This window comes from Nesoenas mayeri (genome assembly GCF_963082525.1).
Source record: "Nesoenas mayeri genome assembly, chromosome: 1".
Classification (NCBI taxonomy): Eukaryota; Metazoa; Chordata; class Aves; order Columbiformes; family Columbidae; genus Nesoenas; species Nesoenas mayeri.
In genome coordinates this window covers 1,085,055-1,104,507 of record NC_137541.1, presented here as the reverse complement: position 1 = coordinate 1,104,507, position 19,453 = coordinate 1,085,055, and the positions used below count along the sequence as shown (strand labels likewise).

General features: G+C 60.7%; 1 protein-coding gene across 1 annotated transcript in view; it reads right to left on the bottom strand.

Moving 5' to 3' along the window:
- Positions 1-19,453, bottom strand: part of SND1 (staphylococcal nuclease and tudor domain containing 1) — a 131,748-nt gene that overhangs the window by 44,553 nt on the left and 67,742 nt on the right. The window contains 3 exon segments of the mRNA XM_080363608.1: positions 2,635-2,776; positions 7,592-7,664; positions 14,421-14,531. Of these exon segments, the coding sequence (XP_080219734.1) occupies positions 2,635-2,776; positions 7,592-7,664; positions 14,421-14,531 (326 nt within the window).

Here is a 19,453-nt window from a genome sequence, read left to right as displayed (position 1 = left end):
CAATGCAGGACGATCCCATGCAATGCAGGACGATCCTGCACAGCAAAGGATGATCCTCTGCAATGCAGGACAATCCTGTGCAATGCAGGACGATCCTCTGCAGTGCAGGGTGATCCTGTACAATGCAGGATGATCCCGTGCAGCACAGGATGATCCTGTGAGATGCAGGATGCTTCTGTGCAATGCAGGATGATCCTACACAGTGAAGGATGATCCTGTGCAGTACAGCATGGTCCTGCACAGCGAAGGATGATCCCATGCAATGCAGGATGGTCCTGCACAGCAAAGGATGATCCTGTGCAGTACAGGATGGTCCTGCACAGCGAAGGATGATCCTGTGCACTGCAGGATGGTCCTGCATAGTGAAGGATGATCCTGCATAGCGAAGGATGATCCTGTGCACTGCAGGATGGTCCTGCAGAGCGAAGGATGATCCCGTGCAATGCAGGATGGTCCTGCACAGTGAACGATGATCCTGTGCAATGCAGGATGGTCCTGCACAGTGAACGATGATCCTGTGCAGTGCAGGATGGTCCTGCACAGCGAAGGATGATCCTGTGCAGTGCAGGATGGCCCCGAGCGCTGCAGGACACCCTGGGAGACGCGGAGGCTGCAGCAAACGGGCGCAGCAGCATCTCCCGAGCGCCGCGGCTGCCCCGGCTCACCGGTCCCGCGGCACCAGACCCCCAAAACCTGCACACCAGAGCCTGGCCCCCAGTTTGCAGCAGCTGCACCCCCCCTCGTTATCTCCAACCCCCTAATTGAGCTGCCAGGCAAGGGGTAGAGAGGGATGTCCGGGGGGACACAGCCCATCGCTGTCCCCTGCACCCCATGGGCACCCCAGCGGGTCCCCAATTGCTCCAGGGGACCCCAACATCTCCACGGACCCCCCGGGGCCACCCGAGGCAGCCGGGACTGGGGCTTCTTCACCACTTTGGGAACTTTTTGGAGCAAAATCAGGCCCCGGGAGCGGGCGACAGCCAGTCGGTCTCCACAGCAACGGGGATTAAATATAACTCGCAGCCAGCGCGCTCCCCCCGGAGCCATCCATTTCCAGGCCGCCCTCCCCGCCCCCTCCCCGTCCATTTAAAAATGATCCGACTAAGCGGAAAGGCCGAGCCGGCGCGGCCGGAGCCACCGGCACCGCGGGTGTTCAACCACCGGTCCCCAAGGAAGGGACAGCGGGAGCCGCTTCACCCCGCCAAGGGACGGGGATTCAGCGCCGCTCATCCCGGGGGGCGTCCCTGCGGACACGGGGTGACCCCGCCAGCTCCGTGTCCCGCCGGCGGGGATGAGGATGGGACACACCGCGATGTCACCGCCAGCACCGGGAACGGCGGCCGCTCCTTCCCCGCACCCACCGAATGTCACCGTGGGCACGGGGAACGAAGCAAATCCCACCCAAAACCGGGGCCAGCGGGACATGGGGACAACGCTCTGTCACCACGTCCCCGCGCCGGGCGCGCGCGGAGGAGCCGAACGCAGCCGAACCCCGCGGCGGCCTTTTAAAGCCGAAATATTTAAATCTATCTAAATTCCTCCTCCCGAGCACGTGGGAGTCTTTTATCGCTGCTGAAAACGTTGCCGTCTCCGTCGCAGGCAAGGGGGAGCCGCGCTTCCCCGGCTTTTGCAGCTGACTTTAAGAATGGTTAATTATAAATAAGCCTGTGCGACTATTTATACGCCGCGGCACGCGGAGCGGGGCGGGTTTAGGACACGCTTCCCACGCGGCAGAGCAGCCCCGAGCCGGGCTGGGGACACTGGCGCTGTCCCTGGGCCGCAGCACCGCTCCGAGGTGACGCTGGTGGCACTGGGAGTCCCTGGAACAAGATGTCCCGACTCCTTCCCGTCCCCCACCCGGGATAAACGTTCCTCGGGTGGGAGCGGCAAGAGCTGTTGCTTACGGAAACCTTGGTGGTTTTCTCCCTGTGTACGATCTATTTATACGCTTATTGAATTTTTCATAACCGAGTTGCGAACGATCGGCGTTCAGGGTCAGCCTTGCTGCGCCGTTATTGCCATAGAAACGGGAGGTGGGGGGATGAAGCCGCCCCACATCTTCCTCGCCCATCCCAGAGCCGGCGACGGGCTTCCCTGTCCTCCCCGTGCCACTGGGTGACACCTTGTCCCCCTCTGCCTGTCCCCTGGAAGGTGGCACCTTGGGACCCCCAGGTTTGGGAGTTTTGGGATGCGTTGGCTGAAACACGCACCGCAAATGGGAGTTCTTCAGTTTTTGTAGGACCTACCAAAACAAGCACCCTGTGCAAGCAAGGTGATGCTCTCGGAGCACCTACTGGCACCTCCATGAGCTCGTTCCTGTCCCCACGTGTCCCTAGGGGGTGCCCGCCCTGCCCGCGGGCACAAGGGCCGAGGAGGGACAAGGGGACACGCAGCCCAAGGGGACACGCAGCCACGTCTCGTGGCACCGAAATGTGCAGAAGGCACCTAAACCCACCCCGGGGGGCGCAGCACCACGGTGTCCCCGCAGAGCGAACCCCACGGCGGGGAAAGGGCAGCAGCATCCACACCCGAACCCTCTGCTCACCCCCAATTAGTGCTCCCCAGCCCAATTCACCCCCCGCGAGGCTGAGCCGTCCGCAGCGCTGGGTGAGGCGCGGGGGCCGGGGGGCTCACCTGCGAGGAGGAAGGTGATGAGGCAGGTTTCCTTGGGCAGGAAGAGCTTGAGGCGCGAGCCGCTGAACACGTATTCCACCACGGCCTCGGAGCGGCCGGCGCGCTGCAGGAACGGCAGGAACTGCTTCGCCTTCTGGGTGTCCTGGGGGGAAAGCGGGGGGTCAGGGTGTGGGGCACAGCATGCCGGGGACCCCGCGGTGTGGGGACAGTGGCTGCTCTTTGATGCAGGTTTGGTGCACGGATCAACCTTGCCTGCCCTGTGCCGGGATGAGGGATGCAGGCAGGGATGCGGGATGGGGGCTATAGGGTGTGGAGAGGGATGCGGGATGAGGGCAGGGATGTGGGATGCAGGCAGGGATGCGGGATGGGGCTATGGGGTGTGGAGAGGGATGCGGGATGAGGGCAGGGATGCGGGATGCAGGCAGGGATGCAGGATGGGGCTATGGGGTGTGGAGAGGGATGTGGGATGCGGGCAGGGATGAGGGATGTAGGCAGGGATGCGGGATGGGGCTATGGGGTGTGGAGAGGGATGTGGGATGCAGGCAGGGATGAGGGATGCAGGCAGGGATGCGGGATGGGGGGCTATGGGGTGTGGAGAGGGATGTGGGATGCGGGCAGGGAGGAGGGATGCAGGCAGGGATGCAGGATGGGGGCTATGGGGTGTGGAGAGGGATGTGGGATGCAGGCAGGGATGAGGGATGCAGGCAGGGACGCGGGATGGGGGGCTATGGGGTGTGGAGAGGGATGTGGGATGCGGGCAGGGAGGAGGGATGCAGGCAGGGATGTAGGATGGGGGCTATGGGGTGTGGAGAGGGATGCGGGATGCAGGCAGGGATGCAGGATGCAGGAAGGGATGGGGGAAGTGGGCAGGGATGCGAGATGCAGGGAGGGAGGCGAGATGTGGGCTATGGGATGCCGAGAGTGATGTGGGATGCAGGCAAGGATGCAGGATATGGGATGCAGGATGCAGGGAGGGATGCATGATATGGGACATGGGATGTGGGGAAGGATGCGGGATACAAGGAGTGATGCAGGATGCGGGATGCAGGCAGGGATGCAGGTAGGGATGCAGGATGCAGAGACAGATGTGGGATGGGGCCAGGGATGGAGGATGCAGGATGCAGGGAGGGATGTGGGATGCAAGGAGGGATGTGGGGAAAGATACGGGATGCAGGACATGAGATGTGGGGAGGGATGAAGGATGCAGGATGCAGGCAGGGATGTGGGACACCGGATGTGGGAAGTGGGATGCAGGGAGGGATGCATGATGTGGGATGCAGGCAGGGATGTGGGATGCGGGATATGGGATGCAGGATGCAGGATGCAGGCAGGTATGCGGGATGTGCAATGTGGGATGCAGGCAGGGACCCCACTTCTCCCAGTGGAGGATGGACTGTGCACCCCACACCTGCCCCCACATCCCTGGCGCGTGGGCTCCCACTGCCCCAGCATGGGGATGGCTGCCTGGGTGCAGGCAGGAGCAGGCAGGAGGGAGCCCAGATCCTGCCCCATCCCTCCTCTCTGGAACAGAACAGCCTGTGACCCCCTTTTCCCGGGAAACCCTCTCCGTGCACCTCGCCCAGCATCTCTGTGCCCGGCATCTCTGCCGCCTGCCCCGGAGGCGCCGTGTCGCGAGCTCCCAAATTATTTACCCAAGGAAAAAAGGAACTAAAGCAAAAGCAGTTCCCCAGATAAAAGGCAGCCAGGTGGCTTTTCATCTCACTCCAGCCCTCATTTAGAAAACAAGCTGCAGAGGAGGGAAGGGAACACGCCACGGCCAAAACCTCTTGGTAGGACGAGGAGCCGACGCTCCCGGGCAGGGATGGAGACGGGAGCTGGGCCACGGCTGGAGCGAGGATTCATCACTTTTATTAAGCTGAATGCTTAATAAATGCAAACGGCTTGATAAATGCAAACAGCATCTTTCTCCCGCCCCGGCCGTGCACCGATGCTCCAGCAGCACCTTTGTGCCAATGTCCCAGTGACATCCACCCGTCCGGCCACAGAGGGGTCCCGGGCAAACCCCCCACGCCAGCACCCCGGTTGGGGCAGGGCTGGCAGAAAAGACCCCCCAAAAGGCGGGTGCCGGTGCCGGCTTGCTTGCCGCCACGTGCGCTCGGTGCGCGGAACCCGCCCGGGGAGCGTTTTCCAGCAGCCGCGCAGTCAAGAAGTTAATCCAACACATGTAAGTGCAATCTGCGTGCGAGGAAAAACCCATTACCCGACATTAACCGCTCAGGTCTAACATATGCAAATTGACAATGGGAGCCGCTAATGAAGGCTACTAATTAGCGGTAATCACTCTACAGTCACGATTTGATTCGCTTAAGGGGGAAAAAGACAAAAAGCTGCAGGAAGGAGCCCCCCGTGGGGTGGGCGATGGGGAAGCCCTGGCTGCAGTGCCGAGGAAGAGCTTGGTGATGAAGAGCAGCCCCATGAGCCCTGACGGCATTCGAGCATGCTGGAAAATGACCTTAAAAACCCACTGGGATTTGCACGAGACAAGGCAGCTCCTCAGCACGTGGGGCCGGGATGTGCCAGCACCCAAAATAATGAGCGGAGAGCAGCGATTCCAGTGCCGTGGGGACAGATCTTCATCCTGTGCCCGTGTCCCCTGTTTTTTGGGGGATTTGGGCGTTAAGGCTGAGCGGAGCCGCGCTGCTGGGAAGATGCTCAGGGGTCACTTGTGACTTCCTTGCTGCCCCCCCTGCCAAAACGCCCCAGCACGGGTGATGCCAATGTGGTACATGGGTCACCTGCTCGCCACGGGCGCCAGGACAAGCTGGATGCGATCAGGGGTTTGACCCCTTAGATTGTCCCCAAACTGGGGCTGTGCTGGTCTCTGTGGTCCCCGCAGCCACCCCAATGGCCGCTAATGGTGTTTGGTGGCCGCCCTGTGGTGCACAGCAAGGGGACGGTGCCCCCCGAAACAGAGACGGGGCAGCGGGGGAGTCGGGCTCAGATGCTGGGGATACGGGATACCCACGAGCATCCATCACCCCCACTGACGCTTGTCCCCTCCTGCCGTCCCCACCGATGGGACAATCCACAGCCGTGAGCATCCCATGTCTGCCACCACAAAGCCAGTCCTGTCCCTGTCCCCATCCCCTGTGTCACAGCAGCAGCTCCTGCATCTCTCCCCGCACTGTCCCCATCCCTTGGGGTGGCACGTCCCCAGCATCGCCCGCCGGGGGACCAGGGGCTGTGGTGTCACCGCTGGGATGGGGACGGAGCAGGCGAGCAGATGCCGGTGGAGAGGACAGATGTGCCAACACCTGGAGCCGCTTCTGGGGGTGAATTTTGGGACATGGGCGCTGCGGTTCGGAGGGGACACGAGGAGCTCCCGGACCTGTGTCCCTGCACCCATTCACCAGGGCTGGGGACCCCACGGGACACCCAAGTCCCAACCAGACAGCAAAACCCCCCAGCACCCCCATCCTTTGCCTTTTTGGGGCTCCCCAATTCACCACGGGCCGGGACACCCCGCGGCGGTGCTGCCAGCTCTGGCCCCCCAGGTGATATCACCCCCCATTACTATTATTTTAACACCCGGAGCATTTAATTAGCTGGGAATTGAAAGGAAATTCTACATAAATACAGTGAGGGGAAAAAAAAATATAATATAATCTTAACTCCACTTTTATGTGAAGCTCTGGCAATTATGCAAAATTATTCAAGGACTTTTCCCAAGGACAGGAGGTTTTTCCAGCAGCCGCGCTCCCGTGCCGGCGCTGATGGGAGAAGCAACGACAGGGGTTTGTGTGGCTGCCGCGCTTCCCTTTGCTTTGCCTCTATTTTTTGGGGGGGTTTCTTGCCAGCAGCATCGCGGGTCCTTGAGGAAGGAGGCTGGTTGTATTTTGCAGTGGGCAGGAGGGTGAGGATGAGGATGGGGCTGGGGATGGTGCTGGAGAGGAGCAGGATGGTCCTGGGGCACCAGGTGGGCACCATTGGGCTGCCCAAGCCATGGGACAGTGACATTTCCCAAGCAGGAGCCGGGGAGAAAGAACAAGAGGCTGCAGCGGAGCTGGGAAAGCAGGTTGAATCCTGTGTTTGAGTGCATTCCCTGATCTCTGCATCCCGGGATGCTCGGGAATGGGGTAGAACCAGGGGCTGGGTGGGGACAGAGGTGACAACACGGGGACAAGGACACGGTGATGGTGCCACGTCGGTGGGTGGCACAGGCTGACAGCCATGGGAGAGGGATGCACCGCAGCCACCCCGTGGGATGCAGTGACGCAGGACAGGGTGACACCGAGGGTCCTGTGCCCGCCCCGTCACCGCGACCTAAGAATCAAAACAGCCCCAAATCCCATTTTCCCCTGGAATACTCTGGCATTATTAACAAATATTAACGAATCTCCATCAAAGCTGGGGTGTATCAGCCTGGTTTTGTTAGTAGGGGCTCTCCCGTCCAGCTCGTTGCCCTGATGGAGTTATCGGGGGGCTCCTAATGATCCCCACACACAGGGACCCTGTGGGACAGGGGCTCGGAGCAGGGACATCCCCATGTCCCCACACTGCTGGTTTGTCTCACTTTTGCAGGTAATTGCACCACTATGTGATTTTCAGAAGCCCAAAAGGCAGCGGCTGTGCCACGAGCGTGTCCCAGGAGCGGGTGACGGCACTTCCCCATGTCCCATCCAGTGGGGACCACACAAGGATGAGAAATGTCCAGGGGACACCGCTGCTGAGCCCAGCAATGACAAACAGGGCAGCAGCAACCGGGGCGCCCAGGACAGGGCTCTGTCCCCTCCAAGGACATGAGGGACATTCTCCAGAGCCAGCACACCAACCCAGCATGATGTTCTGCGCAAAGCCCCATGGCGTCTCCTTTGTCACCGATGCTCAGGGTGACGCTGGCGCAAGGCACACGGTGACATCTCCACCCTGCTCCCCCAGAGAAGAGAAATTCCCCAGTGAAACGTTCCTGCGAGATCCCTGCAGGATCCCCCCTTACCCCCGAGATGTCGGCCACCCGGTGAATCGGCACCTCCTTCTTGCTGTGCAGCCCTTTGCCGTTCTTGATGGCCCTGCAAGAAAAGGAGAGATGACACGGGCCACCATGGCACCTGGAAGGGTCCCCACGCTCATTAGTCCGCGAATCTTAATTACCAGCCTTCGCCAGCTCATTGTCCTGAATATTGGGATGCTCAACGTCCTGAATATCAGGATGCTCAGATGTCCCCAATATCGGGATGCTCAATGTCCTGAATATCAGGGTGCTCAGATGTCCCCAATATCGGGATGCTCCATGTCCTGAATATCAGGATGCTCAGATGCCCCCAGTATTGGGATGCTCTTTGTTCTGAATATCAGGACGCTCAGATGTCCCCAATATCGGGATGCTCCATGTCCTGAATATCAGGACGCTCAGATGTCCCCAATATTGGGATGCTCAACGTCCTGAATATCAGGATGCTCAGATGTCCCCAATATCGGGATGCTCCATGTCCTGAATATCAGGATGCTGGGAGGTTCTGAATAGCGGGATGCTCAGATCTCCTGAATGTGAGGATGCTCAGTGTCCTGAAAATCAGGACGCTTAATGTCCTGAGTATTGGGGTGCTCGGATGTCCCAAGTATCAGGATGCTCAATATCCTGATTGTCTGTGCCCTCCCCACACCCCCAGATGCTCCAGGACCGTGTGTCGATGGCACCAGCATCCCCGACTCCGCCGGCATCCCTGCCCTTCCCTAACCCCTGACAAGCCCCGCGGCGGGGAGGGGACACCCTGGGTGACCGCGGGGACACGGAGGTCACACATGGGGTGGCCTTGTCCCGGGGGGACCGTCACAGCGCCCGTGTCCCTGCCGAGGACGAGCACCCCCGGCTGCCCTCGCTCTGCCGGGCGTTACGGCGCTTGTTTAACTCGAGTCTTTCTTCTTCACCGGGGGCAAGAACTATTTTCCCTGTTTAAAAAAAGCTATTTCTGGGCAAGCCACTTATCCGTGGCGCAGCGCTGAGCGGGGGGGGCGCCTCAAAGGAGGCCGAGGGAGAGAGAAGGAATCCTTTTGCTGATTTAACAGGTTGGCTCCTTCCAGACAGCTCCTCAAATGATCCAGCTCAGCAAATTGATTGCAGTACAAAGCCTCCGGAGGGGCTTTGAATTTTTTCGCCTTGTATTTTTTTATCATCGTCACAGTCCGCTCACAGCCCATTCCTGCCTCTCGTAGCCCAGTCCTGCCCCTTGCAGCCCATTCCTGCCTCTCGTAGCCCATTCCTGCCTCTCACAGCCCATTCCTGCCTCTGGCAGCCCATTCCTGCCTCTCGTAGCCCATTCCTGCCTCTCACAGCCCATTCCTGCCTCTCGTAGCCCAGTCCTGCCCCTCGCAGCCCATTCCTGCCTCTCGTAGCCCAGTCCTGCCTCTCGTAGCCCATTCCTGCCTCTCGTAGCCCATTCCTGCCTCTCACAGCCCATTCCTGCCTCTCACAGCCCATTCCTGCCTCTCGTAGCCCATTCCTGCCTCTCGTAGCCCATTCCTGCCTCTCGCAGCCCATTCCTGCCTCTCCTAACGTCCTAACACTTCATTCAGGCTCCTTATCATCTCCGTGTTACTTTAACCTGGAAGAAAACTTATTTCCATCCGAATCGGAGCGTTCGCCCCCTGTTTTGCATTTAAAATGCTTCGTGTGATGAAGCGCTGGAAGAAGCCAGTGTTAATTTTGCGCCTTGCCAGGGCACTCGCCTCCTCCTTTTGTGGGGGGAACAAAGTGATTTAATTTGGTGACGGGGACCAGTGGTCCCCTCGACCTGGTGTGCGCACAGACCCCCAGGAAAACCCGGTGGGTGGGAAAAGTACTAATCTCCTTCCTAAAGCCCCCCAGGAGGGGCTGAGCCGGTGCTGCCAGCTCCATCCCAGCAGATCCAGCTCCGGCCTTTGCCAAGGAGCTGGGACATCGGGGATTTTCGGGACATCTGAGATATTCAGGACATCTGAGCATCCCCACGTTAGGATGTCTGAGCATCCCGACATTCAGGATGTCTGAGCATCCCCACGTTTGGACGTCTGAGCATCCTGACATTCAGGATGTCTGAGCATCCACACGTTAGGATGTCTGAGCATCCTGACATTCAGGATATCTGAGCATCCCCACGTTAGGATGTCCGAGCATCCCCACGTTCGGACATCTGATTATCCCAACGTTCAGGATTTTGAGCATCCTGACACTTGAGACATCCAAGAATTCCAATATTCAGAACATTCGAGCATCCCAATACTCAGGACACTGAGCATCCTGACATTTGGATCATCCAACCATCCCAATACTTGGGACATCCGAGCATCCCGATACTCAGGACATTAAGCATCCTGATATTCAGGACATTGAGCATCCTCACATTTGGGAGATCTGAGCATCCCACGTTCAGAACCTCCCAGCATCCTGATATTCATGATATCGAGCATCCCAATATTTGGGACATCTGAGCATCCTGATATTCAGGACATTGAGCATCCTGACATTTGGCACTTTTGAGCATCTCAGTATTCGGGACACTGAGCATCTCGATACTCAGGACAATGAGCATCTCAACACTCAGGACATTCGAGCATCCTGATATCAAGGACATTGAGCATTCTGATGTTGAGGACATTGAGCATCCTGATACTGAGGACACTGAGCATCCTGATGTTGAGGACATTGAGCATTCCGACACTCAGGACACCCGAGCATCCCAATATTGAGGACATTGAGCAGTCCGACACTCAGGACACCCGAGCATGCCAATATTGAGGACATTGAGCATCCCAATATTGAGGATATTGAGCATTCCAACATTCAGGACACCCGAGCATCCCAATATTGAGGAAGGACATTGAGCATCCCAATATTGAGGACATTGAGCAGTCCGACACTCAGGACACCCGAGCATCCCAATATTGAGGACATTGATCCTCCCAATATTGAGGCCATTGAGCATTCTGCCACTCAGGACACCCGAGCATCCCGCCATTCAGCACCCTGAGCCGGAGCCACCCCCACAGCCGCGCGGCTGCCGGCTCCATCCGCCACGTCCCTCCCGGCTATCCCGGTGCCCGGCTGGAGCGTCGCCCACGCCCGAGCGCTCTGAGCTGCTGATTTCATGCCAGGCACATCCTCTCGCTAAAAGGCAAATCCCCGGCGGCGCTTGGCGATGAGGCCCCGAGCAATCTGGCGGGCGCCGATCCCACGCCGCGCGGGGAGGGGGAAAGGCAGCGCGAGAGCCCGTTTCTCAGCCTGCCCCCTCGACAGCGAGCGGTCTGCGGGAGAAGCCAGCGGAGCGCTGCACAGCAGAGCGCTGCACAGCAGGCTGGCAGCAACCGCGCCGCAGCCCCCTCCAAGCTGCTCGCCCCTGCTGGCGGCACCGGCAGCCGCTGCCAAAGGAGGAGCTGAAATCCCAGCACCCGCTGCCACCTGTGGTGCAGCCGGAGCCCAACCGGCACCCATGGGTGCACGGGAGCAGTGCCGGGGGCGGCAGCGCGGCTGGAGGGGAGCTGAGTCGGGAGGGGAAAGGGGCACCCACTGCCTGTCCCCATGGAGGGGATGCGGTGCTGGGGACAGATGGGGTGTGGGGGACAGACGGGGTGTGGGGGACAGACAGGGTATGGGGGATGGATGGGGTGCAGGGGGATGGATGGAGTGAGGGAGGATGGATGGGGTGCAGGGGGATGGATGGTATGTGGGGGAATGGACAGGGTGCAGGGGGATGGATGGGGTGCAGAGGGATGGATGGGGTGAAGGAGGGTGGATGGGGTGAAGGAGGGTGGACGGGGTGCGGGGGGATGGATGGGATGCGGGTTTTGGACGGATGCAGGGGGATGGACGGAGTGCGGGGGGATGGACGGGATGTGGGGGGATGGACGGGATGCGGGGGGATGGATGGGGTGCGGGGGGATGGATGGGGTGAAGGAGGGTGGACGGGGTGCAGGGGGACGGATGGGATGCGGGTTTTGGACGGGATGCAGGAGGATGGACGGGGTGCAGGGGGATGGATGGAATGCAGAGGGATGGATGGGATGTGGGGGATGGATGGGGTGAAGGAGGGTGGACGAGATGCAGGGGGATGGATGGGGTGCGGGAGGATGGACAGGATGTGGAGGGATGGACGGGGTGTGGGGGATGGCTGAGTTGTGGGGGATGGGCGGGATGCGGGGGGATGGATGGGGTGCAGCCCGCTCCAGTTTCTCCCTGTGGAGCTGCGAGGCTCCGTGCAGAGATGGGCGACAGGGAACCAGCCCCAGGGCAGGGGACACGAGGGGCGCTGGGTGATGGGATCAGCCCCTGCAGCGAGCTGGACTCTGCACAGCTGGAATGTGCGTTCATGGACTGTACACAGCTGGAATATGCGCGCAAGGACTGTGCACAGCTGGATCATATGTGTCTGGAATGTGCATGGCTGGACTATGCACACCTGGATCATTCACAGCTGGACCATGCACAACTGGAGTATGCACAGCTTGACTGCAACCATGGGCCACTCACAGCTGGATTGTACACAGCTGGGTTGTGCAAATCTGGGTAGCACATGCCCCTGTGATGCACACCTGGATAGTGCACCCCTGGAACATGCAGTCTGATCCGTGCACATCTGGGTCATCCAACCTCAACCATTCACATCTGTACTATGCACCCCTGGACTGTGCAGCCTCAACTGTGCACATCTGTTCCATGCAACCTCAACCATGCACATCTGGACCCTGTACCCCAGGACAGCAACTCAGGCACTGCCTGAGTGAGGTGACACTTTGTGCATCTCCTCCAGTGAGGTACAAGCACCTCCCTGCCTGCAGCAGCACCTCCCTACCTGCAGCAGTGTGTCCCTGCCTGCAGCAGCACGTCCCTGCCTGCAGCAGCACATCCCTGCCTGCAGCAGCACGTCCCTGCCTGCAGCAGCACGTCCCTGCCTGCAGCAGCACATCTCTGCCTGCAGCAGCACCTCCCTGCCTGCAGCAGCACATCCCTGCCTGCAGCAGCAAATCCCTGCCTGCAGCAGCACCTCCCTGCCTGCAGCAGCACCTCCCTGCCTGCAGCAGCAAATCCCTGCCTGCAGCAGCACCTCCCTGCCTGCAGCAGCAAATCCCTGCCTGTAGCAGTGTGTCCCTGCCTGCAGCAGCACCTCCCTGCCTGCAGCAGCACCTCCCTGCCTGCAGCAGCACATCCCTGCCTGCAGCAGCCTGTCCCTGCCTGCAGCAGCACATCTCTGCAGCAGCGTTTCTGCCGCCTCTGCCGACACAGGGAAGCATCCACACGCATTTTTCTCACCGCGATAACCTCAACCTAATTACACGAGGCCAGAACGCGCCTCCAGCCCTCCTCATCGACTCGGACGTCACCAGGTTTAAATGCAATTACCGCTCCGGCAGCCAGGCCAGGGCTGCGGTGGCACTTTGCCAGGCTCGGCGCCCCGAGCAGCGGAGCCGGGGCCTTTGAACCCCGGCGTGATCCACGCGGCGGCCCGTGAGACTCCAAACAACCCCCGGGCATCTTTGCAAATGTTATTTGTCTTCAGCTGCCGAGCAACCGGCAGCTCTGGAATGAACATGGATGGGGATGGGGATGGAGATGGGGATGGGGATGGGGATGGGGATGGGGATGGCGATGGCGATGGCGATGGGGATGGGATGGGATGGCGATGGATGGGATGGGATGGGATGGGATGGGATGGGATGGGATGGGATGGACAGGAGAGGGTGTTGGGACAGGAGGGATGAGCTGGGCCAGTACAGACAGTATTATACATGATGGGATAGATGGGACAGGTAGGATGGGCCAGGACAGGGCTGGACAGATGGGATGGGACAGAACACAGTGGATGGGATGGGGTGGGATGGGATGGGATGGGATGGGTCAGGACAGATTGACGGGATAAGATGGGACTGGATGGATACCATGGGATGGGACAGGACAGCACATGGAAGGTGGGGCAGGGTGGAATACGATGGGACGGATGGGATGGGATGGGATGGGATGGGATGGGATGGGATGGGATGGGACAGAGCAGGCAGGGTGGGATATGGCAGACAGGGCAGGATGGGACAGACAGGATGGGACAGGTTTAACAGGATGGGGCAGAGTAGACAGGATGGGACAGGACAGGAAGAGACACGGCAGACAGAGAAGGATGGGACATGATGAGACAGATGGGATGGGACATGATGGGAGAGTATGGGATGGGATAGGACAGATGGGATGGGACATGATGGGAGAGTATGGGATGGGACAGGACAGATGGGATGGGGCAGAGTAGACAGGATGGGACAGGACAGGATGGGAGAGATGGGATCGGACGGGATAAACGGGATGTGATGGGACAGAGGAGACAGGATGGGACAGGACAGAATGGGACAAGGCAGACAGAACAGGATGGGACATGATGGCACAGACAGGATGGGACAGGACAGATGGGATGGGACAGGAGAGTACGGGACAGGACAGAAAGGGACATGATGGGACAGATGGGATGGGATGAGACAGGATGGGATGGGATGGGATGGGACAGATGGGATGGGATGGGATGGGATGGGATGGGATGGGATGGGATGGGATGGGATGGGATGGGATGGGGTGGGATGGGATGGGATGGGATGGGACAAGATGGGATGGGACGGGATGGATGGGATGGGATGGGATGGGATGGGACAAGATGGGATGGGACAGGATGGGATGGGATGGATGGGATGGGATGGGATGGGATGGGATGGGATGGGACAGGATGGGACGGGATGGGGGTGATATGGCACAGCTCTGCACCCCCCTGCGGGCCCCCCGGTGCCGCGGCGCGGTCCCCAGCCGGCACGGCACTCACCGAGCCTCCGCGGCCAGGAGCTCGTCGTAGTGCGAGGACCTCTGGTCGTCGTCCTGCCGGTAGCGGATGACGGTGGCCAGGCCTTTGCTCACCAGCGCTTCGGCGATGTTGCTGCCGGGGAGAAGAACAGGGGGTTCAGCACCCACCACAGCCGGACCCCCATCCCTGTCACCAAGGGGACACCCCCACCCCTTTCAATGAATGGGGATGGCTGAGGGGTCCATCCATGGTGGGGGTTCTCCCAGCAGCACCCAAGCCCCCCGTCACCCCCCGAACCAGCGGGTCAGTGCCCCGGGGCTGCGGGAACCCCCTCCCAGATTTTCGCTCCCTCTCACGTTTTCAGGGGGCGCGGGGGCGGCCGCCAAGCGGGTAAATTGGCTGCCATTCCCCGCCGCCGCTTTCAACAAATTCATAAATTCTACTTCGCTGAGCACATCTGTAATTCGCCTCCAATTACAGCGGCAGGGCACGGACCGCTAATTCACTGCTTCAAAAAATCAAAAAGCATATCTATATCTATATATACATAGATATGTAGGGGGGGTCTGACCCATTCGCAGCCCCGGAGCAGAGGGGGAAGGGCAGAACCATCACCGGGAGCTGAAAACGGGTCCCCGCTCAGAGCAGGGGAAACAATAACAGAACTGAGGTTGGTGAAGGAGGAAACAGGCTGCAGCAGGAGGCGGCTGCAGCGGCCGCGCTGGAAACGCCGACAAGCGGGAATTGGCGTCCCTTGGTGTCACCAGGACACGGGGACATCCCCAGGGAGCCTGATCGGCAGGCTGGGGACAGCTCTGCCACCTCTGTGCCACCCTGTGTGGGGACATGCTGCTGCACCCCCGGAGCAGCACGTCAGCGTGTCCCCAACCAAACCCACCATGGGGACAAGCACCAAAGGACAATTGTCACCAGCCCTGGGGCAGGACGGCTCCTTCCCATCCAGCCTGGGACACCTCTCGTGTCCCATGTCCCCAGCCTGGGGCTTGGGGACAAGCCGTGGCTCTTCCCGATGGGACTCCCATGCTCACGCAAAGCCTGGCTGGATCCAGCTGGGGGTCCTGTCACCCCGCAGAGGAGGTGACACCCGGCTCCCCCTGCACGGGCAGCCCCGTCCCCACCTGTCACCCCGTTCTGGGGACAGAGCAAGGCGGGGTGCAGGGTCTGGAGTGAGCGAAGGAGCTAAAACCCCAATGGGGGATCGCTGGTGCCGCCTGCTCGCAAAACAGAGGGTTTGGTTCTGCCCCTGGCGCCCGGGAGACATTGTCACTTCGCTGCTACCCCTGCCCCATGGCTTTATTTATTCGGCAATATTCCAGTTACGGCTTTTGGGAAGAGAAGCAGAATTGCCGGCGTTCGCTCCCACCGTGACGCCGGGTCCTAAAGGAGCCAGACCAGGCGGAGGCTGCACATGGGGGGCAGCCGCGCTCCCCCCATCCCGGTGATTCGGTCCCCAACGGGCTCTGTGAGAGGGGACAGAGGGACCCGGCGCAGCCACTGATATGGACCCAAAAGGTGCCGGTTGTGGCCGCTGCCCCCCCATACAAACAGGGGGTGCTGGCTGGTCACAGCACCCGGCTGCCTCAGTTTCCCTGCCCTGACTGGCACTTGTAGGGTAAAAGCGCCTTCTCTGCTGCATTGTGGGGGAAGATGGGGGGCACAGACCCACAGGACTGGTCCTCAAGGGCCATTAGCCCTGTCCCCAACTCAGCCCACAGCACAGCATCCATCTCCTCATCCCAGCCCCATCCCAGTCACATCCATCTCCCCATCCCAGCCCCATCCCAGTCACATCCATCTCCTCATCCCAGTCACGTCCTTCTCCCCATCTCAGCCCCATCCTTCTCCCCATCCCAGTCACATCCATCTCCCCATCCCAGCCCCATCCCAGTCACATCCATCTCCCCATCCCAGTCACATCCCTCTCACCATCCCAGCCCCATCCATCTCTCCATCCCAGCCCCATCCCAGTCATATCCATCTCCCCATCCCAGTCCCATCCCAGTCACATCCATCTCCCCATCCCAGTCACATCCCGCTCCCCATCCCAGTTCCATCCATCTCCCCATGCCAGCCCCCTCGCCCCACCCCCCAGCGCTTTACCCCCCCGCTCAGCGCGGATGAGCCGCTATTCCTGGCACCAGCCTCCAGAAGTATCCAATATGCATGAAATCAAAGTTTCCATCATCTCCAGCGGTCAAAGGGCAGCGAGTATGAGATCCCAGAATACAGGGATTAATGGAGGGATCATTAAAAACCTAATGTGAAACCACCTCTGCAGCCGGAGCGCTGGGGGAGGCGGCCAGATATATATCACAGCCTGATTAGAAGGAAATAAATCGTAATTTTGAGGAGGCTTGGCTGAACCTCTGACCGGGGAAGGTTGTTCCTCCCCCGCTGCTCTGCCCTGGGAGGCCCCATCTGCAGAACTGGGCCCAGTGCTGGGCTCCCCAGTTCCAGAAGGACGAGGAGTCACTGCAGAGAGTCCAGGGAGGGACACGGAGATGCTGAGGGGTCTGGAGCATCTTTGTGCCGAGGAAAGGCTGAGAGAGCTGGGGCTGCCGAGTGGAGAAGAGAAGCTGAGAGGGGTGTGATCAGTGATCGATATGTCAGGGTGGTGTCAGGATGGAGCAGACTGTTCATGGTGCCCAAGGCCAGGGTGAGGGGCAGCGGGCACAGACTGAAGCACAGGAGGCTCCATGTGAACATGAGCAGACACTTGTTTGCTGGAGGTGCCAGAGCCTGGCCCAGGCTGCCCAGAGCGGGTGTGGAGTCTCCTTCTGTGAGCCATTCCAGCCCTGGGATCCTGTGTGATCTGCTCTGGGACCCTGCGGGAGCAGGTGGGGCTGGGGACCCGCAGAGCTCCCGCAGCACTAACAGCTGGGGGGCCGGGAGGGTTTTCCCTAGAGAGGTGCAGAAAACCGCTCAGCACACGGTTGCAAAATTTCAGGATGCAAGTGGCTTTGCTCCAAGTCCCAGAGCTTGCAGCTGCCCTACCTGCACCCTGCCTGCACCCTGCCTGCACCCTGCCTGCACCCTGCCTGCACCCTGCTGCACTCTGCTGCACCCTACCTGCACCCTGCCTGCACCCTGCTGCACTCTACCTGCACCCTGCCTGCACCCTGCCTGCACCCTGCCTGCACCCTGCTGCACTCTGCTGCACCCTACCTGCACCCTGCCTGCACCCTGCTGCACTCTACCTGCACCCTGCCTGCACCCTGCCTGCACCCTACCTGCACCCTGCCTGCACCCTGCTGCACCCTGCCTGCACCCTGCCTGCACCCTGCCTGCACCCTACCTGCACCCTGCCTGCACCCTGCTGCACCCTGCCTGCACCCTGCTGCACTCTGCTGCACCCTACCTGCACCCTGCCTGCACCCTGCTGCACCCTACCTGCACCCTGCCTGCACCCTGCTGCACTCTACCTGCACCCTGCCTGCACCCTGCCTGCACCCTGCCTGCACCCTGCTGCACTCTGCCTGCACCCTGTTGCACCCTGCCTGCACCCTACCTGCACTCTACCTGCACCCTGCCTGCACCCTGCTGCACCCTGCCTGCACCCTGCCCGCACCCTACCTGCATCCTGTCTGCACCCTGCTGCACCCTGCCTGCACCCTGCCCGCACCATGCCTGCACCCTGCCTGCACCCTACCTGCACCCTACCTGCACCCTGCCTGCACCCTGCCTGCACCCTGCCCGCACCAGCGCACGCACCGAGCTCTGCCAGCTCCAACCAGCCACCAGCAGCCTGGCAAAGCTCATTGCGGGGCTGAAGCTGGCAGCAGCCCCCCCAGCCCCTCCTCCCCATCACTGGGAGCAGCTTGCGAAGCAGCAGCAGCGAAATCTGGTCCTTTGCCAGCAGCTCGGGATGCAAAAACCCCTCCGGAGCTGCTGGGCACGAGCCCAGCTTTGCCCTGGCACCGCGGCCCACGCCGGGACCGCGCTGCAAAGCGCTGGCAGCCGCTCCCCGCTCCAGCCCCGCGGGACGCCGGGGGGGTAAACACCCCATGGGGAGCCGCTGACCCCCCCGGCATGGCTCGTGATGGAGACGCTGCAGCTTCGCAGCCGTTCCTCGCTCCGGAGAGCCGGGCTGGGCTTTGCCGTGGGGGGACAGCGGGCATCCCGTGCAGCGAACAGTGCATCCCCTGCACCCCACGGAGCATCACCCAGCACTCGCCACCCCCCAGCCTCCTGCCAACCCTTTGCTAAGGCGTTTACCCCCCTGTCACCCACACGGGTCCCTTCTTGAGCTCTGCACAGGATCCTCACCCGGATTTTTGGGAGAGGAGGGAGGTGTGGGGAAGAGCAGCCCCATGCCCACCCCACGGCTGCCACCGCCCCTCTGTCCTCGCGTGACCCCGACGCTGCGTGTCCGACTGCGGTTCTGGGGCTCAGGGAGACGGCAGCGTGGATGGAAACGAACCTCTTGGCAATGTCTGGACACCCAAACCAGCCCCCGAACCCCAATGCGTGGCCAGGGACACAGAGCCACAGCCTGGGCTCAAACAGCCCAACCCACCCTCCTGTGCTCTGAGCCCGACTCTGAGCAGCTTCTGTGGATGTTGCTGCTTCGGTCCTGGGACGGGGAGAGGAAAAGTGTCCCCTTGTCACCCTCCCTGGGCCCTGGAGAGGCTGGATGCTCTGAGAGCAGCTGCTGGAGCTGTGCTGGCATCCCAGCATTGACAACCATCCCAGCCACGAAATTCTGACCTATGTCAGCATCCCAGCAACACCAACAGCCCCAGTGAGCAAATCCTGAGCCATGTCAGCATCCCAGCACCACCGACACCCCCAGTCATGACATTCCGAGCCCCTAAACCCCCAGCCATGAAATCCAGCGCTGTACTGGCATCCCAGCATTGACAACAATCCCAGCCATGAAATCCTGACCTATGTCAGCATCCCAGCAACACCAACAGCCCCAGTGAGCAAATCCTGAGCCATGTCAGCATCCCAGCACCACCGACACCCCCAGTGAGCAAATCCTGAGCCATGTCAGCATCCCAGCACCACCGACACCCCCAGTGAGCAAATCC